The 23,345-nt window shown below is 41.9% G+C and overlaps 4 protein-coding genes across 5 annotated transcripts; 3 read left to right on the top strand and 1 right to left on the bottom strand.

Moving 5' to 3' along the window:
• Positions 1 to 749: 749 nt before the first annotated feature.
• On the top strand, positions 750 to 4,063 carry LOC110984028 (heme-binding protein 2-like). The gene is made up of 5 exons (XM_022243812.2): positions 750 to 827; positions 1,252 to 1,388; positions 2,065 to 2,194; positions 2,532 to 2,712; positions 3,399 to 4,063. Exons 1-5 carry the CDS (start codon positions 782 to 784, stop codon positions 3,565 to 3,567), a joined length of 663 nt encoding a protein of 220 aa, XP_022099504.2. The 5' UTR covers positions 750 to 781; the 3' UTR covers positions 3,568 to 4,063.
• A 583-nt stretch (positions 4,064 to 4,646) lies between these two features.
• Positions 4,647 to 8,599, top strand: LOC110984042 (heme-binding protein 2-like). The gene is made up of 4 exons (XM_022243833.2): positions 4,647 to 5,035; positions 5,441 to 5,570; positions 6,245 to 6,425; positions 6,844 to 8,599. The coding sequence occupies exons 1-4, from the start codon at positions 4,904 to 4,906 to the stop codon at positions 7,010 to 7,012; spliced, it is 612 nt and encodes a 203-aa protein (XP_022099525.2). The 5' UTR covers positions 4,647 to 4,903; the 3' UTR covers positions 7,013 to 8,599.
• Positions 8,600 to 8,795: 196 nt separating this feature from the next.
• Positions 8,796 to 14,512, bottom strand: LOC110984040 (placenta-specific gene 8 protein-like). 2 transcript variants are annotated; one of them, XM_087131351.1, is made up of 6 exons: positions 14,118 to 14,221; positions 13,436 to 13,633; positions 12,445 to 12,616; positions 11,214 to 11,301; positions 10,510 to 10,649; positions 8,796 to 9,505 (listed from the first exon to the last, which is right to left on the bottom strand). In XM_087131351.1, exons 3-6 carry the CDS (start codon positions 12,580 to 12,582, stop codon positions 9,398 to 9,400), a joined length of 474 nt encoding a protein of 157 aa, XP_086987477.1. In that variant the 5' UTR covers positions 12,583 to 12,616; positions 13,436 to 13,633; positions 14,118 to 14,221; the 3' UTR covers positions 8,796 to 9,397. The 2 variants fall into 2 exon arrangements, with proteins under 2 accessions (XP_086987477.1, XP_022099523.2); XM_022243831.2 differs by lacking the exon at positions 13,436 to 13,633 and having other exon boundaries at positions 14,118 to 14,512.
• Positions 14,513 to 16,222: 1,710 nt separating this feature from the next.
• Positions 16,223 to 22,301, top strand: LOC110984043 (NPC intracellular cholesterol transporter 2-like). The gene is made up of 4 exons (XM_022243834.2): positions 16,223 to 16,558; positions 19,091 to 19,207; positions 20,187 to 20,368; positions 21,432 to 22,301. Exons 1-4 carry the CDS (start codon positions 16,465 to 16,467, stop codon positions 21,513 to 21,515), a joined length of 477 nt encoding a protein of 158 aa, XP_022099526.1. The 5' UTR covers positions 16,223 to 16,464; the 3' UTR covers positions 21,516 to 22,301.
• Positions 22,302 to 23,345: the final 1,044 nt, after the last annotated feature.

Below are 23,345 nucleotides of genomic sequence, written 5' to 3'. Positions count from 1 at the left end.
ATTGGTGGCTGCAGGACCCCTGTTGGCGCTATTGAAAATATTAGACTGGTACCATGGGTACCATAGGCCAATTTTCAGTTACACACTGTATGACTCGGGGACACGTGATTCAGTCTGTCGCGGTCGTTGATTGTAATTAATTGAATTCGATTAAGCTCTCCGTGAATTTACTTACATCCTAACCATGGCCTCCCCAAGAAAGAGAAAAACTTACTACGATAATCATTGAGCATTTCAGACCATTTCCTTAACTACAGAAATGATGGGTTACACATGTGCACTCACACAAGTGTCAGTGTTGACGCTCAGCAGATGAACTTCACTCGCACAAAAGAAAGGATGCGTCTCCCATGTAGAAACATGCTGTTACCTTTGATTCGATTCTGTCCTTATGATTACAATTCTTCCTTCTCTCCGCTTTTAAACATGTTTTAAAGGGGAAGACAAAGAAATTTTCAAAAGTTCTTCTGGCCTAAGGTCCAAACTGAAATCTGAATATGCAAAGTATAAGCCTATACCAAGTTCTACCTGGGTCTCTTCTTTCGTTCAAGCTTTTTATACTTTTTTATTCCATTATTTGGAATTATTTTGTGAAGAATCTTTTCATTAATTTCGACTCATCATTAAAAAATAAAAAACACCCCACCAGAAACTCTTTAAAAGTTTGTCAGTTATATATCATGCAACCAAAGAACTATTTGCACAATGAGGTCAAAGTTTGCATGGTCACTTTGGTTTTATAAGCCACTTAAAAGATTACATAAGGGTGAAGTATAAAGCTATGAGCAACTCATTGGGTCCTCAATACTATCGCAACTCTGGAGCAGGTGAGTTCATATTTACAGGATTTCGGCCTTAAGTTGTACATGTATTAATCCCATAAATTTGTAGATGGTTAGTAGACGAATGATCATCCCGGCCTGTTTCCAAACGTATCACTCCCATCCCGTACTATCAAATTGCGACAATTGCAACTGAAAGAGATTATACAGCCGCGTCAGGTGTTCATGCATGAATTAAGGCCGGGTGCATGATGCCGTCCATATTACGCCCACTATATATATAACTCTAGTCCGGAGGTGCAACCTTCGTGCTCTAATATGCTAACACCATAGTCGGAAAGTTCTGATCATATTAATTTTTGCAATTTTTCCAAACAGATAAATACGTTTCTCCCCTATGTTCTCCCATAGTTGGTCTGACCATTCCTACCGTTAATTACATTTACAAGTTACGCCCATTTCTGTGCAGAAGTCATGGGTGTTCTGAAGGGAATTGTTCTGTTCGCCGTTCTGGCCGGAGCATGTGTGGCTAGGCACATTGCTGCCGAGCCAGCATTTTGTAGAGAGCTGGAGTGCCCAAAATTCACCACCGATTACACAACGAAGGTAGGTGTTCTGCAAATAATATCTGCTTCATTTTCTACCTGAATATTTCTCGTAAATCCTTATGTCTGTGAAATATGAGCCAATAGTAGGCCTAAGTCTGCCCCTTCCAGATTGTAGGTCGACACAGCTCGACCATTTAAAACTAAAAATGACTTGTCTGTTACACGGACTAATTCATTTCAATACGCATCGGTGCATAACAGAAAATCATAACCTTAATCCCTGCTTATTGTTCAATACTTTTGACTTCAATACTGAACCGGCCTTCTCTGAACTGTGTTTTGAAAAGAGGATACCGAGAAGATTTTTCCCATCAAAGGATTCGTCGATAGTTTGAGCTTGTCCAGAGCGCTTAATTTACATTATTTGTTTGAGCTCTGGTCAATGTGTTCGTGCGTGGAATGTACTTTAATTTGGGACATATGAGCCATTCAAAACGTGTTGTGACATTTATGCTTCTTTCAAAAATATTTGAGTGTGTGTGAAAGGGATAGCCTTTTCCAGCTCAAGGCCTTATAGAATCTGGGTAGAGGATCGAACGAAAAAACAAAGTCCATTGCAGAAAATCTGAAATTGGAGTCATTAAAAGCCAGCCGGCTCAGCCGAGGTGGTTGTCACTTTCCAGTATTTTGTAAGTTCCGTTAGCAAAGTGTGCGTTTTGGGGTTGAGTTAACAGGACTACGAGAAGCGGACATATCCACAGTCGATGTGGGTCAGCACCACCATCATCGGTGTTGACTACCAAGGTGCATCCACTCAAGGCTTCGACAAGCTCTTCGAATACATCAGCGGTAAAAACTCAGAGAGTAAGTAAATCCAACCAAGGCTGATGCATTTTGTAAAAACACAAAGCAAAACAAGCAAACAAGAACCAGTGGATGTCACTTTTGATCATCAATTACACTGGCATTTAAAAAAAAATAGGTATACAAAAGACGATTTTGCCCAAATTACAGAAACTGTGAGAAACGTACCAATCGAAATACAGGCGCAGTTTGCCGTCGACGTTCTGAAAGTTGCTAGCAATTAATGTAAGCCTTTACTCTCGACGAGACTCTGATGTGCGATGGAAATCCCAAAGTGTGCAATATCGAGAATTCATATTTTCTGTTCTTGGTGCCTTTTTGGATATTTCTTGCGCAGAAAAGAAGATTGACATGACCGCCCCGGTGATCACTCGAGTTATGCCTGGTCAGGGGCCAACCTGCGCCGACAACTTCACCGTGTCCTTCATGGTCCCCTTCGAGTTGCAGCCGAACCCTCCCCAGCCTACGGATAGCTCAGTGATTGTGTCTACCCTACCTGCACACCAGGCTTACGTCAGGTATCTATCAAACAATAGTTCCACATAATGCATTGATCAAATTTGCTGTGAATTTGCCGTGCATGATAAAACTTGTCAAGGTCACTTCGGTGGTCGTCAACAGATCCGGAAGATAAACAATCCGCACCCATGTACAACGCGTGTTAGAATGGGTTTTTTTTTGCCCAATTAAAAGATAAACTGTGCACCTTCCTGGTTGGCGATGTCCACCCTCGTGTTAATCTGTGCTTTTTATAAATGTCGTCCTATATTCGTTGTATTAAATTAAAGGAAATTAATTTTCTCATGCTATTGTACTCTATGTATAACTTTTTATGCATAATGCACACAGCAAACCAATTTTCATTTTTTTTAATGGGACGATGTAATAAATAAATGAAATGAGTTGTTTACAGCTGTTTTTTATTTTGTTTATGACTAATACAGTCGCACTTCGTTTGATAAAGGCAGCCTTAATACAACATTCTGCTTACAGTAAGGAAATGTTCGGTCCCAATTCTTTGCGCTTCATTGTTCTCACGCAGTACGAAAAAGGTTCCTGGTATAACAAAGTAATCTTCAAAGTCTGGGGGACTTCTTACTGGCTCGACTGTACACGCAGTTGCAGTTTTTGTCTGCTTTACAGTAGGCCTAAACTGGCTGGCAGTCGTTCTAACCATTTCTGTCTCTCTTGTCTGGATGGCTAGGTCTTACCCTGGTTTCTCGAATGAGAAGAAGTTTCTGGAGGAAGCTGAGGCTCTGGCTAAGGCTTTGAACAGCAGCCAGCCGTACCAGAAGAGCTTCTACTACACGGCCGGCTACGACAGTCCCTTCACTGTCCTGAATCGCCACAACGAGATCTGGTTCATTATTTAGAAAGGAACTCCAGCATCCAGGTGGCAAATCGACAGCGGACGGTCGCGTGAATTGATCTTCGATAACTCATGGCATTCTCTTCTTAATCTTGTTAATCGAGACTAGCTAACTTTTTGTTTAGGATCTGCTCCTTGCTTAAAGTGTAGCTTCATTTGGGAATTATGTTCAGAATTAAACACTATGCAAAGCCCAGAATCACGATCATTATTTAGGCCACAAGGCCTCAGAAATCTCATATTCATGTCACATTCATATCGAGAGATCTTATTTGTTATTTCAGTTAATTCTCTTCAGCTTTGAGTTTATAATCACACATTGATACAGACTGTGGTACTGGCCAGAAGCACCATTATAATGATTATAAGAACTTTATACAGATCAAAGTAGGCCTGCATAATGGTATCTTAAATAATAATGTAAATTATATTCATTGTTACTTGTTTGATATTAGTTAATGAAACTGGAATAAAGTGGCTCCCACCAATGATAAACATGATACATTTAATTTGAATGGTTAATTGTGACAATTCTCACATAAAAGCAACGGCAAACGCTGTCATATCCAATCACTGCGTGAATATATGCACACATATACATGAAAAAACCGCGCCCGCCCTCAGGCTAAATTGTTGCCAATACCAACACTACGCCTGCACGTTTATGACCCTCCAAAGGTGTTTGCGCAGTAGGAAGCACAGAAGCAAAAACTACACGTGTTCGCTGAAAGATAACAATGTTCAGGATTTCCGTGGACTTTTGGGCGGGGGGGGGTTATTGGAAACGCCAATCATCATCAAATACGTTGCCAGTTTGCTGCCATTGCGTTCTGTTCTGCTCACTTAAACAGTTTTCACACAACTTCACCAGAAAACTGAAGACCAGGTTTTACAGTACCATCATATTCCTTTTTGCACTTGACTTGAAATATCACAAATTTACAATTCACCAAAAGACAGTTCTGATCAGCAATTATGACAGTTATGCATGGCACAAAGAAGCAGCTCATTGTTTGCTCACAGAGGTCAAAGTTTTGCCTCTTACAAAAGCTGCACACCATCCGTCATACGGTACCCTAATTTCGACAACCAACAGATTAGGAGACTAATGAAGGTCCAATGTACGGGCTATCCAAGTCCCTTCCTACTGTGGGTTTTGTCAGAATTTTAACGAAATCAGCGATCTACAGACTTCTTCAACTTCCGCGAGTGAGTACCTTGTTGAGAGTGGCACTGGCCTCGCCGCAGCACGTGTTTCCAGTTGTGTTCATCCCCGCGTTTTGCCTCACCTTTCCCTGTAACATTCACAACTTGAAGTTGACCATTGTAACGTAGATGTCATGGGTGTTATGAAGGGAATTGTTGTGCTCGTTCTACTGACCGGGTCGTGCGAGTTTAGGCTCGTAGCCGGGGAGCCCGCTTTCTGCAGACAGCTGGAGTGCCCAAAATTCACCACCGATTATCGAACAAAGGTAGGCGTGAGCAATTAAAACCTGTTTTAAGTACACATCTGAAAAAAATACTCTTAAATCCATTTATCAATGCAAAGCCCTTATCGCTCGTAATAATGCTTTGCTTGGAATGAATTACTTACACCGAAGTTAGCGCGGTAAATGGCCCGCAATACATTGTGGCATTCGTGCTAAGCTTCCATCAACTTGAAAATACACGATGAAGGTCTAATTAGGTTTACTGACTAATGGACCTTGGACGAGGGTGTCAGCAAAATCAACTGTACTGAACGTGAAACGACCCGTGGCCAACAGCTGCATCATGTTACATTCTGATTTAGGTCTAGTATCCCGCCTGATTCCTTCTTCTAATGCTTTTGTATTTACCCTAATGCCAAGCTGACATGTAATTTTGGGGGTTCGCAGGATTACGAGAAGAGGACTTACGCGTTGTCGATGTGGGTCAGCACCACCATTGCTGGTGTTGACTATATGGCGGCATCGGAGCAGGGCTTTGACAAGCTCTTCAAATACATAAGCGGCAACAACTCAGAAAGTACGTAAAAGACACATTCACTTTGCATTAGGAAGCGATTTGTGCAAAGATTCCTGAAATTAGACAGAGACTAAATTTCGTTGAAAGAAAAGTTCAATTTAAGTCCTAATGCAGAATTAGACATCAGTGTTCAGTTTAAAGTCTTCAAGAGGGTTGTGTTTTCCTAGCTTAAATCAAAATTTTAAAAAGGCGGGATTCTCCTTCAGACATTATAAATTCTAGAATCCCAACCCGACATTATTGTCAAACACTACACCCTAAAAATTCCCGGGTCAGATTGTCCCAGAATTGGGTCCAATTCGGTATGACCCTTTTCCGGGTCAAATTATGACCCAGAAAGAGTCAAATAAAATTATGACCCAGAAAGGGTCAAATATGACCCAAAAGGGGGTCACATTTTCACCCAGAAAAGGATCACACCGATTGGGACCCAATGCTGGGTCAATCTGACCCGGGACTTTTTTCATTACACTTCAAAAAAGGCGTGAACCTATGTGGTCGCCAGGAAGCTTTCTCCAACTTATACGCGAATTTTTCTTTGGAAACGATTCTGCTCGCATAAAAACGCAAGGATCACTGACTTTCATTAACTGTTTTGTAACAAAACTTTCCCACCTTGCTAGTTGCAGAGAAAGGTTTGTTACACTATGCCCGTTTGCGCGTTTTCTTGGCAGAAAGGAAGATTGCAATGACCGCACCGATGATCATCCGAGTTATGCCTGGCCAGGGGCCAGACCCCATCGAGAACTTCACCGTTTCGTTCATGGTCCCCTTCGAGTTGCAACCGAACCCTCCCCTGCCCTCGGACAGTTCGGTTTTCGTGTCCACCATGCCACCACATCAAGCGTATGTCAGGTATAATAATGACGGTGGGATGTTCAAACATGAATGTCCACGAGAGTCCAGGTTGTGGGTAATAAAATAATTTAAAAGAGGCTGTCATCAAACGACAGACGTGAGATCCAGTCCCTGGCGTTCGGGCTCTTCTTGACTTGCTCAAAATCTGCAAAGGCATTGCATGTACCCGTGTGCTGCTTTACAACGTTTTCCTCGAGCGATAAGGGACTTGAAACAGTTCCTTGGTAATAAGTTCGGGCTGTCTGTAATCCACTCCTTTTTCTTTTCTCGCTCTTCTTTTCGATAACAAATCACCGAATTTTCTGTTTCACTCGAAACTGTAAGCCTATAGTGCCGTGGAAACAGCGACTTTTACCCCCATGTCCATTCCTTGTTATCCAATACACGAAGAAAAAAAATGAATCTGTTTGGACAGGTCTTACGGTGGCTTCTCAAATGAGAAGAAGTCCTTGGCGGAAGCCGAAGCTCTGGCGAAAGCTTTGAACGCCAGCCAACACTACGACGAGGGCTTCTACTACACAGCCGGCTACAGCAGTCCGTTCGTTGTGACCAACCGACACAATGAGATCTGGTTCTTCACATAGAAGCTAACTTCAGCATCGAGGTAATGTACGACGAAAATCCAAATTAGGTGGTCTTCGCACAAGAGTGTTTTTGACAATGTGACAGTAATTTCTCGTCTGAGAACAGACAAGCCGCAGAAAACGCTGATCGTGCCGTCAGTGGGTAAACTAAAAAGTCTACAATCCACTGTTGATCCTCCGTGTCTTGAGCCAAAACTAGCATCTGGGCAGAAAGGCCAGCGGATAACCTCGTTCCCGCAATGTCGAGTAGTCACACGGCTCTCGCCCTGGAATTAGATCGTTTCCATATCCCAAAATTGTAGATGTGCATTTTCAGGAAAAGTAGGTTGGCGCCTGATCGTGCTTTTAATCAGCAAACAGTGTGTGGTATTAACCTTGAAAAGAGTCAATCTTCGCGGGGAGTACGGTTGTGGATCAGGGAGTGCGGTTTTCAAAGATAAGAAGTTTACGTCTCATTCAACCAACGCGGAGTATCACTTTTTTTTTCTAATTGAGATCAAAATGGAGAGGAGGGGATTGTTTGAACACAGGCGCGGACGTACTTCACATTTAAATAAAAAAAAACCTGGACCCGAAATCCCTTAATCTGCATGCGGAGGTATTTGAAGCCACCGGCGGCCATCTTACCATGCCGAATACAATGGTAATAGGAAGACCTGCTCACTTTTGTCAGGCCAAACCAGATTCGCTCATAAAATCAGCAATTCGGCACGGTAAAATGGCCGCCGGTTGCTTCATTTGGGACAAAAACAAGTCCAGACTTTTATATGACATCCGTGGATACAGGAAAGTTTCCTTTCCAGCGGTTACTATGCTGGAAATAAGTAACCACTAAGGACGAGGTTGCTCGACAGAGAATTGTATAACAATGACTTCAGTAGAAGCCCGAAATCCCGTCGGTTCGAGGTAATCAAGCAATAACAGCTTTATATTTATTTGGAATTGTTTTAAAGCGATCACTGTGGGTGCATTTTCACAGGTGTAACGAACCAAATACAATTAAGCTACGTCAAAGATTACGAGTCCCACATGCCTCGAGACCTTAAGAAAGGTATGAGGAATTTGAGAGCTACTGCAATATGCATTCATTCTTTTCAGTTGGTTGTGTATATACTACATTTTCATGGAATATTTGCCCTAGAAAGTCCATAACGAACTTAATAAAACACAGATCCCCGAATCTCAAACCCTTATGAAGTAATGGTAAGAAGGCTATGCTAAGCTAAGACAAATTCAGTGCGTCACTCTGACCCATCAGCAACAGAAAAAAAACTTGACGTTGGCAAGCATGCTTGAAAGTGTTAGGAGGAAATTACTCAGTAACTATGACAATTATGTTACAACTAGCTCTAAAAATCAAAACTACATAACTGTGGGGTAAGATACGGTGTTTTTCTCATGGGAAAAGGTTACATTCACCATATGATTTAATTAACTTGCCAATAAATTAATAACAAATTATTTGTATACTTTGCATGTTAAAGTTTGTTTTATTTTTCGCTCCTTTAAACACAAGAGATACCAAACATTACAGGATTTTCAAAATCATGGCGGGCAATGAATTAAATTGAAGTTGAAAGCAAAGCAGAGGTATTCGTATCAGCTGCGTTTCCACGTTTCAGGAAATGTCTTTATTTCAAGAAAATGTTCACGTCCTGATAAAATCCCTAAGGAAATGAAATATTTCAGGGAATCTGGAAAAAAAATTAGATTCTAAATTTCAAGAATAATGAAAACAAAATTTATGTAAGTCTGAATATAGTACCACCGCAGTTGTGGCTTCTAATTTACAAACCATGTTTTACAAAAGTCTCAGCTGCATTAATTAAACTATGAAAACAAGTGCAGAGGAAAATGATATGATGTAGCCCAGCTAAGTTCCTTGAATTTAGAACAGAGACAACAGACGGGGAAGAAAATCAACTGCACGGTTAACATTGCGAATTCAAATGCTAATTATTTCAGAAAAAAACGAGGAAGAACGGCAACTTCAGGAATTCCAATTTTAAGAAGTGGAAGCACTACCTAAGAATGTGGACAAATGGCGCCTTTGTATTCTGACGAGGGGGGGGGGGCAAATGAAGCCTTCAGCGTCCAAGAGTTGATGCGCGTGCATGCCTTAAGCCTCTACGCACGGACGTGTATAATAAAATCTGGACTCGCAATGCCCTTAATCAGCTTATAGAGTCATTGAATCAACCCGCAGCCATTTTTCCGAGCCGAATACAAAGCTTTTCCGGCAATGCCCACCGTTGTTCTTCCTGGCGTCAATAGAAGGGAACCGCCCACGCTTTTGTATTCGGCTCGGTAAAATGGCCGCTGGTTGGCTTCTTTTTCATACAAAGGCGTTGCAAGTCCAGTTTTTTTTTATGTACGTCCGTGCCTTTACGCCGCAGCAAGACCCTTCTTAATGTTGTCCATCTCGCGGGAAATCTGGCACAGAACGCAAGAGGGGCACCAGCACGTCGTGCAAGCATCACCGGACAGGGAGCCCTGGAAGGGAAAGGAGCACGTGTTGATGAAAAAGTGAAGGCTATAGGGTACTAGACCAATATTTTTAAGCTTTAACGAGCCAGTTCGATAATTCCAAAAAGAAAGGTCTTTCGGGAACAAAGCCTGCTCTCGAGTCCGATGAGGGCCGCAATGGTAGGGCAGACCTCGAATACGCATCTTACGGTGCCACCAACGATTCTACGCAGTGAGTTGGTTATACAGGGCTAGAGGCAAACACTTTTTATGGCAAGCTTTACAAAGCTATAATAGCTTTCCCCTTAATTTGAAAATCCCGATTTAAAGAGATTTGAAAATGTTCCTGACATTTGCGTTTGTGCTTCAGAGTAAAGTGGCTTCTTGTGGTTTTTTGTGGGATCTCAAGTTTTTGTGGGCCCTAACACAGTTTGTAGGCCCCAGGCACAGGGTACAATGTTCCTATTCGATATCCAATCTTTCAACTGTCGAATTCTTGATTGCTTCTGAATCAAGGATTTTGAGTGATACACTGGTACCCCCTTCTGTATTGTGAAAGCAACCCAACCCCATCTCTGACCTCAGAACACCTTTTGGATCTCATATCTCAGGCTTTCTTCGGGTATCTTAAAGAACCCAAGCTAATCGAGATTCTTCGTGCGATTTTAATTTTTTTTTCTTTAAAAATGATAAGCCTTGTCTCCGCTTTTATTTAAGGACACTCAAAGCAAGTTTGCGCTGTGTGTTGAATTGTAAAAGAATATGATTAAGACTCCTCGCTAATTAGCACATAATGAGGCAGTTCAGTATTTCATAAAGCTAAGTTCTTTCGGGAACAAAGCCCGCACGCAAGTTTGTGTATGGCCGCGCTGATGGGACAGATTCCCGAATAGCCTTGTATTGGGCATGCGCTGTTGGAATACCGAAATGGCTCATTTATGAAAATATGCAGTGTTGGTATTCAGAAAAGGTGTCCACTGCGCAGTACTATCGAGTGATCAACTGGATCGCGTTCCACCTGGTGTTTTCACCTGGATGTTATGGCGTCCACGGAAGTAGGATCTCATGACCAAAGTGGCGTTGCAGAGGCAACAGGGCGTGCAGCAATTCTCGCCTATCTTAGATGCTATGTAACACTCGTAGCACGGAAAACAAAACCAGCCGCAGATGCCTGCAGATGAAACAGGAATGTAAGTGGATTTTAGATGAGTAATAGTTTTCTGTGAAATTCCAGAATGTCAAAAATGGGTTGCTTTGCCACCGACACTCAGATACAATTATGTTGGATAGAGTGTTGAAGTCGAGACCCATTTAAGACCATGACAAGACCACCGCAAGACCTCCGTCCTGACCCAAATCGCAAGCTGTTTTTTTATGAACTGCAGCTGAAGTATTCCTTTTATCTCTGTGAGCCCTTTTACTCGTAATTTGTTTTTACGGGTGGTCTTATGAATGGTCGTGTATCTAGGCTTATTATGGTCTCGACTACATTAGTTTCAGGAGGGTTTGGAGAGATTTGATGACTTCAATTCTTGACTTCTTTAATAAATGAGGAACACCCTCCACGTTGCTCTTACGCTGAGCCTCGGTATGACTAACAAGGATAACAACTCAGAAATGATTCGTTAATCGAATTTCAGATGGATTTAAAATTTCATCATTCATCTGATAAACGAAGAAACCCGTAACATAACAATCTAGTGTTTTCACAACAAAGTCACAATGAATGACATACATCCACCGCAGTCCTCACAGCATCCGCAAACGGAAGTGGACCAGTCACGTGGTGCGCCCCTTGGAAACCGATAACTCCCCTGTGCAACCTGACAGCGAAAGCAGACAGGAGAGGGGTTTATATATTTTACTATACTGAGGTAAATAGACGCTTTTTCTGGAACAATGTAGAAAATACAGGAGAATGCAGTGATATGTCGCCAAGATGATTATCCTGTCTGCCAAACTCAAAATGAAATTTAACCTTTATAACCGTGATCCAAGAAAATGGTGGGGCGCCACGGGCATTGTTACGAATGCCATGTTCCCCGGAAGCGTACAGTCGCGTATTCAGTCGCTTGTGAGGTTGTAGGCCTTGTCATAACAAATTGAAGAAGAGCAAAGACAAAAGAAATGGCTTGCTGACAGGATTTAAGCAGACAGAGGACAGATGTTAGAGGACAGATTAAATGCGTCGATCTTATGAAATGGGTGTTAGTTTGGATTACAGGAGCATAATAATTGACCCCATTACGTAGTTAGTTTTTGGTTTGCCTTACAACCAGACAACTTCTTTCTTAAAACACCTATTTCCTCAGGAAGCTAGGATTTATTAAAAATTACCCCTCTTCCAAAAAAAAAGAAGGTCTTTTGTATCAGGATTCTTTTATGTGCTGATTTTCCCCCGAAACCCTTGGCCACCCGCTAGACAGAATCTCCGTGAATTCTCCGACATCTCCCTCAAACACTGACCAAATCACAGAAAACTGAAAGGACCAAATAAAGTAGGCGGTAATAAATTATAATTGACTGTACTACTTAGCGACTACGGCAGCAATCTGTAAAGTTTTGGGGGAAAGAGACGGGAAAAATGAGCAAGGTCGTGGTAGCTTGCGAGGAGTAGTGATATTAGGGGTGGGGATTTTTTTCTCTCCTTTTTTTCACCGCAGCTTGTGTCTCTCTGGGGAAAAAAATCAGTTTTTTAAGTTTATTGAATTTTTCTGCCCAAGTTTGTAGCCTTGAAAATTTGGTTTATTCAAAGGAAAAACGCTCCCTGAATGCGTCATCAACCTCGAGTCTAACTTATCAATGAGGCTCATACATTGCTTAGTACGATAATATTGCTGCTTCTATGTTTCAAATGGTTGCATTTTTGCCGTGTATAAGCCTAGGCTATTTACAATGACAAAAGGTTGGGTCGGATGTGATATGGGGATATAAAGCAAAAACCGTTTGCTGGTTCGCACACTTACGACCGTGACAGTTGTTGGTTGAGTGGTTATCACTGAATATGGGGAATGGATTGGTTGAATGGGCATTTCCATGGGTGAGTTGATGCCTTCAAGTTGCATCCCTGCTGTGGCAGGTTGAATCATTACCGTGGACTCCATTGTGTCCTGTCCCGTAGAAGTAAAATCTTTGTATCTGAGGGGAAGAACAAACTACACGCTGCGTCTGAAGCGGACGGTGAAAGTTTTGCTTGGAACCTTACAGATTCCAGGAATAACCCCTTCTCGAGTTATACATATTCTGAGAAATGGGCCCAGTGATGAATTTTGTAACAGAAATTCAGTGGATTTGGTAGAAATTGGGAACAGTTCAAGAGATCGGTATTTTCATACATCATAGGCCTACAAAACGCTTTGACATCCAGCGAGAATCCTTCAAACAGAATTGTTGATTACTTATAGTGGTACAGTGCACATAAAATGTTACCCCGGTACAAACACACTCATTGTTCTAAAAAGCAACTCATTTTTGGGATGACGTTTGTTACACATTTAATTAAACAAAAAGCGGTGTATCACATTCGTAAAGGAATTCAGCGCCAGTGCAGGAAAAAAGTCTTTAGTGCCTATTTCGAGCTTCTGTATTTTACGCAGAATCCATGAATACAATGCAAACAGATGTTTGGTTTTAGCTAACGTTCCTCGTATTAAATGGAAACCGTCCAGTACAGTTGAGTTCCGTCTGTTGTGACATATCGATTTGTATGGATTAATGATCTTTAAAAATTGCACGTGATCATGGAATGTTTGCTTTAACCTCGGCCCTGGCACTGACGATCAGATCTGTTTTTTTTATTATGTTTGTTTGCAAAGGACTTTGCAACGTTGCGCTTTTACAAAACTACGATTGTTTTAGTCTCCAAAATGCAGCTCCACACTCTAAGTGCCCCTTATTTATCGCCTGTAAGTAATGGAAATTGACTGATCAATTTTACAGGATAAAGCGGGTGCTTACCAATTAGCAAAGCGGTTTGCTTCAGAAACCACTGAAGTCTAATGCTGGTCAAAAAAGTCGATTTCAGAATGCTGTGACAACTATGCTTATATTACCGACTTCAAGGAATATTTCAGTTGAAAGAAACAACAACAACGATGTATAGGCGCCGCTCTTCTGACGTCATAGTCATGTTTTTCTTACAAGTGGCTGCTAAAACTATAGTTGGCCGTCGGGTAAAGAAAAGTAAAAAAGTAATTCACAAAGTGTTAAAAATCCCACGAAGCTATCACAATACGAGATAATAGTACTACTAGGTATTAAATGAAAATATAACCCTATTTAAAGTTAATGGGACAAATTTTCATTTTGAACGAATTTGAGGTAAACAATGTATCGAAAACCACACAAAAAAGTGATATTTCTGCAACATTGTCCGGTCATACAAGTTGTAGGCAAAATGAGAGCAGAAATAATATAATCGATATCCTTTACAATTTATAAATGAACGAGAAATAAGAAATAACTGAAAACATTTCCGGGCAGAAATGGGCAAATTTTGCAATGCCACGCCAAGTATCTAGTAAAGCGAAAACGTCCACAAAGTTATTCCTGAATCTGCAATCTTGCCTGCGTTTGTCAAGTTTCTCACCAAGGCTTATTCAGCGCATAATCCTACAAACGTCCTTATCGGCCTACTTACCTATCAAAGGGAGTGTCGTGGGAAATCTTCGCGGTTGTTGGAATCGCCGGAGGCCTACCAATGTACGTGACGTCCAAACTAACGTAGTCAACCAACAGATGAATGTGGGTTTCTGCTGCTGTCGACATTTATGCGGAAACAGATGGGACGATTGCTGGACAGAAGCGAAAGTGGGGATTCCCAATTGCGATGCCCGCATTTCATGCTATGCAGTTCTTTGACAAGCATTGGAAAGTGTATACGGATCTATCCCTAGGGCCTATCCGTCTGGTCCACGTCCCCCCCCCCGCTTCCTCACGGTATCTAAAATCAGAAAGTTTAATCTAAAAGGGCCGGGTTTTCGTAACTTCTCATAGCTGGGGGAAGAGGATCTCTTGTTTAGCTTTTGAAATCTGGCCTGTTTAATGGTAGCCATTGTGAACACATCTGTTTCGTTTCAGAATCTATAACAAAGGCTTTTGTTGTCATTTGTAGTTCACGCCTGTACATTTCATGCAAACTGGGGGACAGAGAGAACCCCTGCCTTTGTGTTGGTCATTGTTATACTGGTATCTCAGGAAATCTTTTCAGACATCGGGGGGGGGGTGTTAAGTAACAATAGGCTGGAATGTGTATAGGGACTGGATTGTTGGGGTACCTCTCTGTCTCATTTCGTGCCTGGTGTACGCCTGTTGTGCCGTGTTGGCCTGTGCATCGAGCATACTAATGGAAATATAAAATTGTTATCCTAAAAAGACATTCAATGGATATAAAGCGAATGCAGTGGCGCTATCGAAGACGAAGAATACATGCTTACGACTATGCAGATACATGTAATGCTAAGTAAAACTGATTACATCCTACAATACCCCGTCCCTCCGATATTGTTTATCCCTGGTTGGAGGAAGATGATAAAACTACTCTGGACTTGGCAGCAATGGTTATCCATTGTGCGTGTGTATTGGCTGTTGCTTATATCGCAGTCAAATCCATATACCTTTTACATGTACATTTATAAAATACATTTTGTATTCACAGAATCGGAAGGATGGGGATGAGGTTGGTTGGGTCGGGTCCGGTCGTGCACCGAAAACTTGCCTGGGCTAAATTTAAACCCATGCAAGGGAGGGTGAAAACTGCGACTACACAATAGTTCAGGTTGTTTCAACCCAATTTGGTTGATTGAAAGTCATTTCAGGTGTGTTTTAATCAAATAAGGGTTAATATCTACTCATTTGTGGGGGAAAAAATGAAACAGAAAGTAATTCTCACCCCAAGACTGGGGTAACACAGCTCATATTTGGGTAGCTGCAGTTTTCACCCTTCCTCGGGTTAAAATTTAACCCAGGTATTTTTTCAGTGTGTTGGGTTGGGTCGGTTGGGTTGAATGGGTCTGGTAGAATGGGTGCATTGGGATTGGGTGGGGTGGTAGGCGAAGCCAAGCCTCTACGTGGGCCTTCCCTAGCTCCCATGTCTCCCCTCCAGAGCCGGCATTTCGCCAGCCAGCCAGAATAGGCCAGCCAATCCAGTCAGTCGGCTAGTTCGTAGGTCGGTCGCTTGATTGACTTCAACTTGAATTTCAGCCTACGTAGATAAAAACTAATTAAAAAGTCCATTGATTTTTTTAAAAGGTTATTTGAAATTTGATAAGAATTACGTGGAATGTTTGTGACCCAGTTTGTCAAGAGGTACTACTTATAGGTTAACAAATTAAGACCAAGTGTCGCGTGACATCCAAAAATCAAACTCCTGAACGCGAAATCAAACAAATAATTTTGCAAGGACGACCAAGATAATAACTCTGACGTTGTTTACATCAAAGTCACGGGACTGGTTTCGAAGGGCTATCTGAACCTGCTACCGTTGCCAGACTAGAAATAGACCTCGTACAAAGTCAGCAATGGTTACGCGCATGCCACGATAGTCTACACGTATTTTGACCTTTGTGACGTTGGTTGCCTCGTTCCCAACTTGCAGATGATCGAATAAGTCGAAACGTAGCCAGTAATGTTCCATAATACCACAGCTGCGCCGATGGATGTCGACTGTTGCGTACAGAGCACGACTATCTAACGACTTGTCATCAAGTCTACTCGAGAGCTAGAGCGAGAGATAGGATATGCGGCGCATTAATGGTTTCAGTAATCACTGTTCAAGTTTGCTTCACAGATAGGCGTCCCAAAATAGATGTGCGCAACTTTATCCTCTGAACTTTGGCTGCTATATAGGTACGGACTATCTCCTGCAGGCTTTGTCTCGTGACCAGCCCAACCTGAGACTGAAAGTGTTTACTGGGATGGCAATTTAAACGGCTGCCTTATACTGATTTCCAGTCCTCGTGGTGAGAAACCCTGAGGCCCCGTCGAAAATGTCCGCGTCTGCACTGTTCAAGCTTATGCTGCTTTCAGCAGTTCTGAGCCTGTACTTCGCCAGTGCACAGAAGGTCAACGTTCTTCCCTGTAGTGAGTACATTCATGTACATGTATGTTAGTGCACATGAACATGTGTACCGTTTTAGAGTGCAATACCGTATTTTTTGTTCTAGAACCCGGAAACTCCGTCGGTTATGTCTGGAGTCCAAGTCTCAGTGCATGCTACTTTATTTGCTTGACCTGTTACATAGTCTGTGTCCTCACTGAATTGCATCTGGCTCACAGCTCCTCTACAAGCCAGCCTGGCCGTGACACCACAGGTGCAGTGGTGGGGATGGGTGACGGTAGGCCTACATCCCTCAATCTTCACCTCGTGTGCTTGTAAAGACCTACATTGTTGCCTGGTGTCAGAGGACTCCTGATGCCCGACCCGTATTTATTCACGTGATGATGCCTAGTGCAGGAAATACGTCATTTCCGTTTTTCAAATAACGGGACAATGTTCAAATTCTTGGCAATTGACTTTGCAGATTTTATCATCATCCCGCGATTATTTGTGGTCTCAAATCCATGTCGTGCAATTTGTATCCACGAACATTAAAATAAACTAGAAACACAGACAGTGTTCCGTCGAATAATTGCTTCTCTGAGCACAGACGGTAAATTATCATTACTCTCTCGTCTAGACACCCGCCGCATTCGAAGGACAAGCTGATATTACTGAGGCAGTTTTTGCTTGTACAAAATCTGCAGGAAATACGTCATTTCCGTTTTTCAAATAACGGGACAATGTTCAAATTGTTGGCAATTGACTTTGCAGATTTTATCATCATCCCGCGATTATTTGTGGTCTCAAATCCATGTCGTGCAATTTGTATCCACGAACATTAAAATAAACTAGAAACACAGACAGTGTTCCGTCGAATAATTGCTTCTCTGAGCACAGACGGTAAATTATCATTACTCTCTCGTCTAGACACCCGCCGCATTCGAAGGACAAGCTGATATTACTGAGGCAGTTTTTGCTTGTACAAAATCTACGAACCCCTATTTCTGGCAAAGTTTAAATCACTGGGTGCAATGGAAATATAAGTTCAGACGGAACCAAGGGTATCAATTGCTCAAAATTGGTTAGGGTTGGACAGGTATTTGTTAGCATCGCCCGGGACGGAATACTTTTAAAAAAAATCCTGGACTAAAATTGTTTTATCTGTCTAAATATGACTTTTTAATTACAGACACTGTGCTCCTTATAAATACTTTGGTTTTGATATTGTTATTACATTAGTTGAAAAACTGTGACACAAGGAAAACACCTTGTGCACAAATGATTTTCAGAGTTCCAGCCCATAGTCCAGTGTGCTACTATACGCCCGTTTTACAATAGTGCGCCACCAAGAGTTTGCAACGCGTTGGCCAATCACATTGCGCGAAATTTGTCGGCCGAATGCGCGTTTGGAAAGGGTCGACAAATTTTGCGCGTTATGATTGACCAACGTGCTGCAAACTCTTGGTGGCGCACTATTGTGAAACAGCTGTATTGTCTGTTTTGTGTTCAGTCGACAAAACTGTTTATCAATCATAGGATCCTGTAACAAATCTGTCGTTTCTCCTTCGTTGGAACACGTCCTGCAGTTGACTAGATCAAGACCCTTCCGGTCCGAGCGGAACAAAAGAGGGCGTGTTATTTGGTACTGTTGGTTCACGCGCTGGGTCTTTTACACATGCACTAATTGTGCGCGTGACGTATTCACTTTGGTACTCTATGTCCTATACAGTCTATATAATGGAGATCAATGGGTTACATGCATTGATCGCCATTAATGTGGGAACCATGGAACCGGAAGTTAACGCAAAACTTCTGCGATCGTCCAATGGAAGCCTGCGAATCGCAGCGCGTCCACCTTTGTGACAAAGTCACTTACGAACCGGATTGCGGCATGTATGGTCTTTGGTTGAGTTCGGGCGGTTTGTTCGTGACACAGGTTTCTTGTTCTCGCCCTCGAACGGCGGGAACACGACTCAAGAACACTGTTCTCGGAACAGGATCACACACTACCTCCTCGTCAGGGTTTTACAGGAACACACGGAAAAACTCGTAAGATTTTGATTTTTGAACAGCTGCAAAAGTGGAGAGGTGGCTTCCAAAGCCATAGACGATGTAGACAGAGGGAAGTTTTGCAACATTAACATTAATTATTTTCCCAAACACAGAAATGAATGTTCCTGTTTCTATAGAAAAGAATTCAACCCATCCAAAACTTAACTCTCGAGTGTTGCATGTTGTTTGTTTCTTCCCGGCGTTCGAGCGGCCGACCCACGAACAACAAATCAAACCGTTCGTGAACATACGGGAACAAGCCGCCCGAACTCGGCCTTTGCGTACTCGCAGAACACAAGAACCCCCTTGTAACCACTTGTCTTTCTTTCGCCCATTGGGGGTGCACTTCAGCCCGGGGCGGATAGAGGACTCAGTGACTCATTCAGTCGAGACTAAAAATGTTCTCACAGACTCAATAATATTTTAAAAGGGCTAATTACGAATCATGCAGTGGCATATTCATACGCCACTGGCATTATGGCATTATGTCATGGATTTTTAAAATTAATGTTCTATTGCAGAGAACGTGAAGCAGGATTCCACTATCAATGAAGTGATCATCACCCCCTGTCCGAAGTTACCCTGCATATTCAAAAAAGGCACTAATGTTTCCGTAGCAATTACCTTCACGATGGACGGTGAGTTTACACGCCAACACAGCTGGCTATAGCCGTTCCGAATCATTTGGCTGCAGCTTAAAGAAACCAGGAAATGAATTTTTCTTAGAATCACTTTTTGTGTATCTCTGTACTCTTCTGCCATGTATGAAGACTGTTTGACGTCTTTTTTGGGTTACGTAAACTGAACGGTGCACTTTTGAAACATTGAAAATTGACCAAAGATTTCTGGACAAGTGAGGGCGCTTTTGCTTTGATGTAAATCCAGGAAGACATGGTTCAGGTTGCATGTTTTCATGTTCAAATTGTGAATCCCGAGTTTGCTATCTGGGAACAATTCTGTGAAAAGGATTTTTGCTGGATTATTGCCATATACTTACACAGCAATAAATTGTCAAAGGAAATAAAATCTGCCATAGCTGTGCTTGAAAAAAATCTAGAAATTTTCTGTGCAGAAATCAGGGCAACATTGAGATTCGGTACCTTGGATGACATCGTAGTTTTGCTCGTGAATATGCAAACAGGCATTAGCATAAAAGCAAAAAAAAACCCATCAAAATATGTGTTAAAATTGCCGAACAAAAATTTAAAATAAGGTTAATTGAACCCCAAAGATGCAATTTCAAGGGTTCTTAGTAAAATTTATAAAAGTGTTTCTATTTCTTGTTTCCTTTAATATATATGGACAGCGATAACAAGCTGTGGGCTGCAGCCTATATTGCCGTTAATGTTCATCGCCTTCCCCCATTTTCTAAATTCAAAGGAGTGAAAACTCACCCCCTCCGATGGAAACAAAGGGCTAGACGAATTCGAGTGAAATTTGTTCACTCCAGTAGATCGAGTTTCCACTGGAATGGGTTCATTTTCAATCTATTTCAATGTAAATTAGGAGTGATTTCACTCTGCGCGTTTGTCTTTTCTCTCGTCTCGTTTCTTCCCTTTTCCTCTCCTGCTTACTTCCTCGTGTAATAATACGTAATGTGTTTCATCGTGACCTCAGCCTCAGCCGCCGTTGCCTCCAATGTCACTACTGTGGTGCACGGCATCATCGGTGGAGTGGCGGTGCCTTACCCCACAGCCTACACTGATGCATGCAAAACATCGGGAATCCACTGCCCGCTGAAACCGAACGACAAGAGTGTCTACAAAGCAAAGCTCTACGTGAAGCCAGAATACCCAACGGTGAGCCATTTGGGTTTTCTGTTGCTCTGCTTTCCTGTTGGTTTATGTTTGATTCATTGTTTAAGTTTAAGTTTGCTTTTTTTTGTTTCCGATCAAGCAAAATCAAACAAAATTAAAACTCTTAACCGAAACAAAGAAGCAAATTTGAAAAGCAGACAAGGAATTAGTTCATAATCCCAGTCACATATGTACAGTCTTCGTAGCTCAAAGGACAGGTTGATAGTTAGTCTTCCCTATCGTAGAACTAAGGCAACTTTTGGAGACCGTGCATATATCTGTGCTGCTCCTAGGCTTTGGAACAACCTGCCCTTTCATGTAAGAAATGCTAAATCTGTCGACACATTCAAGATTGTTAAAAAAAAACTCATCTCTTTCGTGAAGCTTTTTCCAACACCTGATTTTCATCTCTGCTAATGATGGGTATTGTTATGCGCAGTTGAGTATATTTTTATAGTATCTGCGCAATATAAATGTTCCTTATTATTATTATTATTAATATTAAAACAAAATGTAAGGAGTCCGAATTCACAGCAACGACAGTGCCATGCCCGTAGGCTGGGAGGTGCGAGGGGTTTGAACGAACCACCCCACCCCGCTCGTTTCTGAGTTCCGCTTGTTGGTGGTCTTTTTTGTGTGTACTGAATATTTTAAATAGACCGTAATATTCGGCATACAAGCCACGGCTTATACGTTGATCCTCAAGCTCAAGGTGACCACGATTCTGCATATTAATGAATCAATCTCCAGTCATTATGTACCGTCAGGAAGTTCCGGCAAATATCCACATTTCAGGTGTTTTTAAGGGTTTGAAATCAATGTATTTTTGTTAAATTTATTCAATATTAAAAACTAGAGTGTACAAGTCTTACATGCAAGCTTTGGTTCGCGATAGAATGCAACCTTTCAGTGTTGTTTTCCAAAGCACATTGTGATAGGCCTTTGTATAAAAATATATGTTCACAGCCCCAAAAGTTCCACTTTTTGGTTTGACGAACCCCCCCCCCCAGTCTCTGGTCAGGCAACGGGCCTGAGTGCATTCCACTTTTGCTCACTTCCTGTCTAGGTCGAGTTGTACGTGAAATGGGAACTTCAGTATCAACCTGAGAAGGATATCCTCTGCTTCGAGGTGCCGGCTGAGGTTATGTAGTGTGCAAATGCCCAACAAGCGACTTCAATGCCGATTTATTTCTTCCTTTGTGCCACAAAATGCAGGTATAAAATGTCAACCATGTGCTGATATTCATGCTAAATTGCCACGGTTTTCACATCAAAACAAGACGCGACATTTGCAAAGAATTTAACAAGTTTGGCAACTTCACGATTACTTTTGTTTAAACTTAATACGAACCTCTTGCTACCAGGTGTTAGTTTGTGTATACTGAACTCTTGTCGTCACGTGATCACGGTTCGTTTTTGTCAGAAGAGATGAGTTTTTTCATGCTTTTAATTATAGGAATGCAGTTTCTTTAGATAACTGAGTTGTTATTTTTAACCGAGTTACGAGCAGAAAAGCATTTATTATTGTACAACGCCAAAGATGTTTATGCGCTTTTGCCGCTTCAGTATTGTAATAATTTTTACTATCCGCTATTGTGTTGAACACATTTTTCAGAAACAGCATAATTTGGGTTAATTATTGTTCCGTTTTATATGTTTCACTTTCGATGGAAATGGATGGATGTATGCGTCCGGTCCCGGCATTCGTTAAATTGAAATGATAAAAATATTCACCCGAAAATCATGAAATATGGTATAAAAGGACTAACATGCCCGGAATTTACAACGGTTATGGGGAGTCGTTTTGCGTGTTTGTATTTGCGTCTGTTTTTTTTTTTTAACTTTGTAATGCAAACGAATTAAGATATAAAATGGAGTATTTGGGTTTTAGAGATTGTATGAGCTGCAATAAATATGAGCTACAGTCTATTGTAAATCATTCTCCCGCTGTATCCACTACTTTCCTTTTGATACTGTAGAGCTGCAGGCTGTGGTCAATCATTTTTAAGTTGTATCCACTATTGGCCTGTTGAGACCGTAGAACTGCAGGCTGTAGTCAGTCATTCTCAAGTTGTATCCACTATTGGCCTGTTGATACTGTAGAACTGCAGGCTATAGTCAGTCATTCTCAAGTTGTATCCACTATTGGCCTGTTTAGACTACAGAGCTGCAGTCTGCAGTCAATCACTCTCCTCAGTTGTACCCACTATCGGCCTTTTGAGACTGTAGAACTGCAGGCTGTAGTCAGTCATTCTCAAGTTGTATCTACTATCAGCCTGTTGAGACTACAGAGCTGCACTGTGTAGTCAATCACTCCTCAGTTGTACCCACTATCGGCCTGTTGAGACTGCAGAGCTGCAGTCTGTAGCCATTCACTCTTCAGCCGTATCCACTATTGGCCTTTTGCGGCTGCAGAACTGCAGTCTATCGTCAATTACTCTTTGGTTCCTATCCACTACTGGCCTGTTGGGACTGCAGAATTGCAGTCTGTAGTCAATCACTCTTCAGTCGTATCCATCGTCAGCCTGTTGGAACCGGAAGTTAACCGGAAGTTAACGCGCAACTAGACTTTAATGCTCATCCAATGAAAGCTTCCAATCAGTAGTGCGTGCGCATGTATGACGAAGTCACTTTATACGAACTGGGTCGACGGTTCACGTGACAACGTTGTGCTTGTTAACACGAGCGGATTGTCTGCAGCTGTAGACGAAGATAAACCGTGCATGCACTGCACACTCAGTTAACATTGTCGCCACTTCTAAATGTGATAAGGTTACGAGGCACACATCATGATAGAATTTATCATGTATTTTGACAGATGCAGTATTATCAAAAACAAAGTAACACCCTTGTATCTCTGTTGACACGCGTCCATAGCCCTACTTCATGGAGCAGATAAACCAGAATGTACCTTGAACTTACCGTCGTTATTGGATGGGGGGGGGATGATACAAGACCACGCGTGCTCGTTTGAAAAGCT

Source organism: Acanthaster planci, linkage group LG21 (assembly GCF_054643075.1).
Source record: "Acanthaster planci isolate LZ-2023a linkage group LG21, COTS_SCS, whole genome shotgun sequence".
NCBI classification, from domain to species: domain Eukaryota; kingdom Metazoa; phylum Echinodermata; class Asteroidea; order Valvatida; family Acanthasteridae; genus Acanthaster; species Acanthaster planci.
This window is presented reverse-complemented; position numbering and strand designations above follow the sequence as displayed.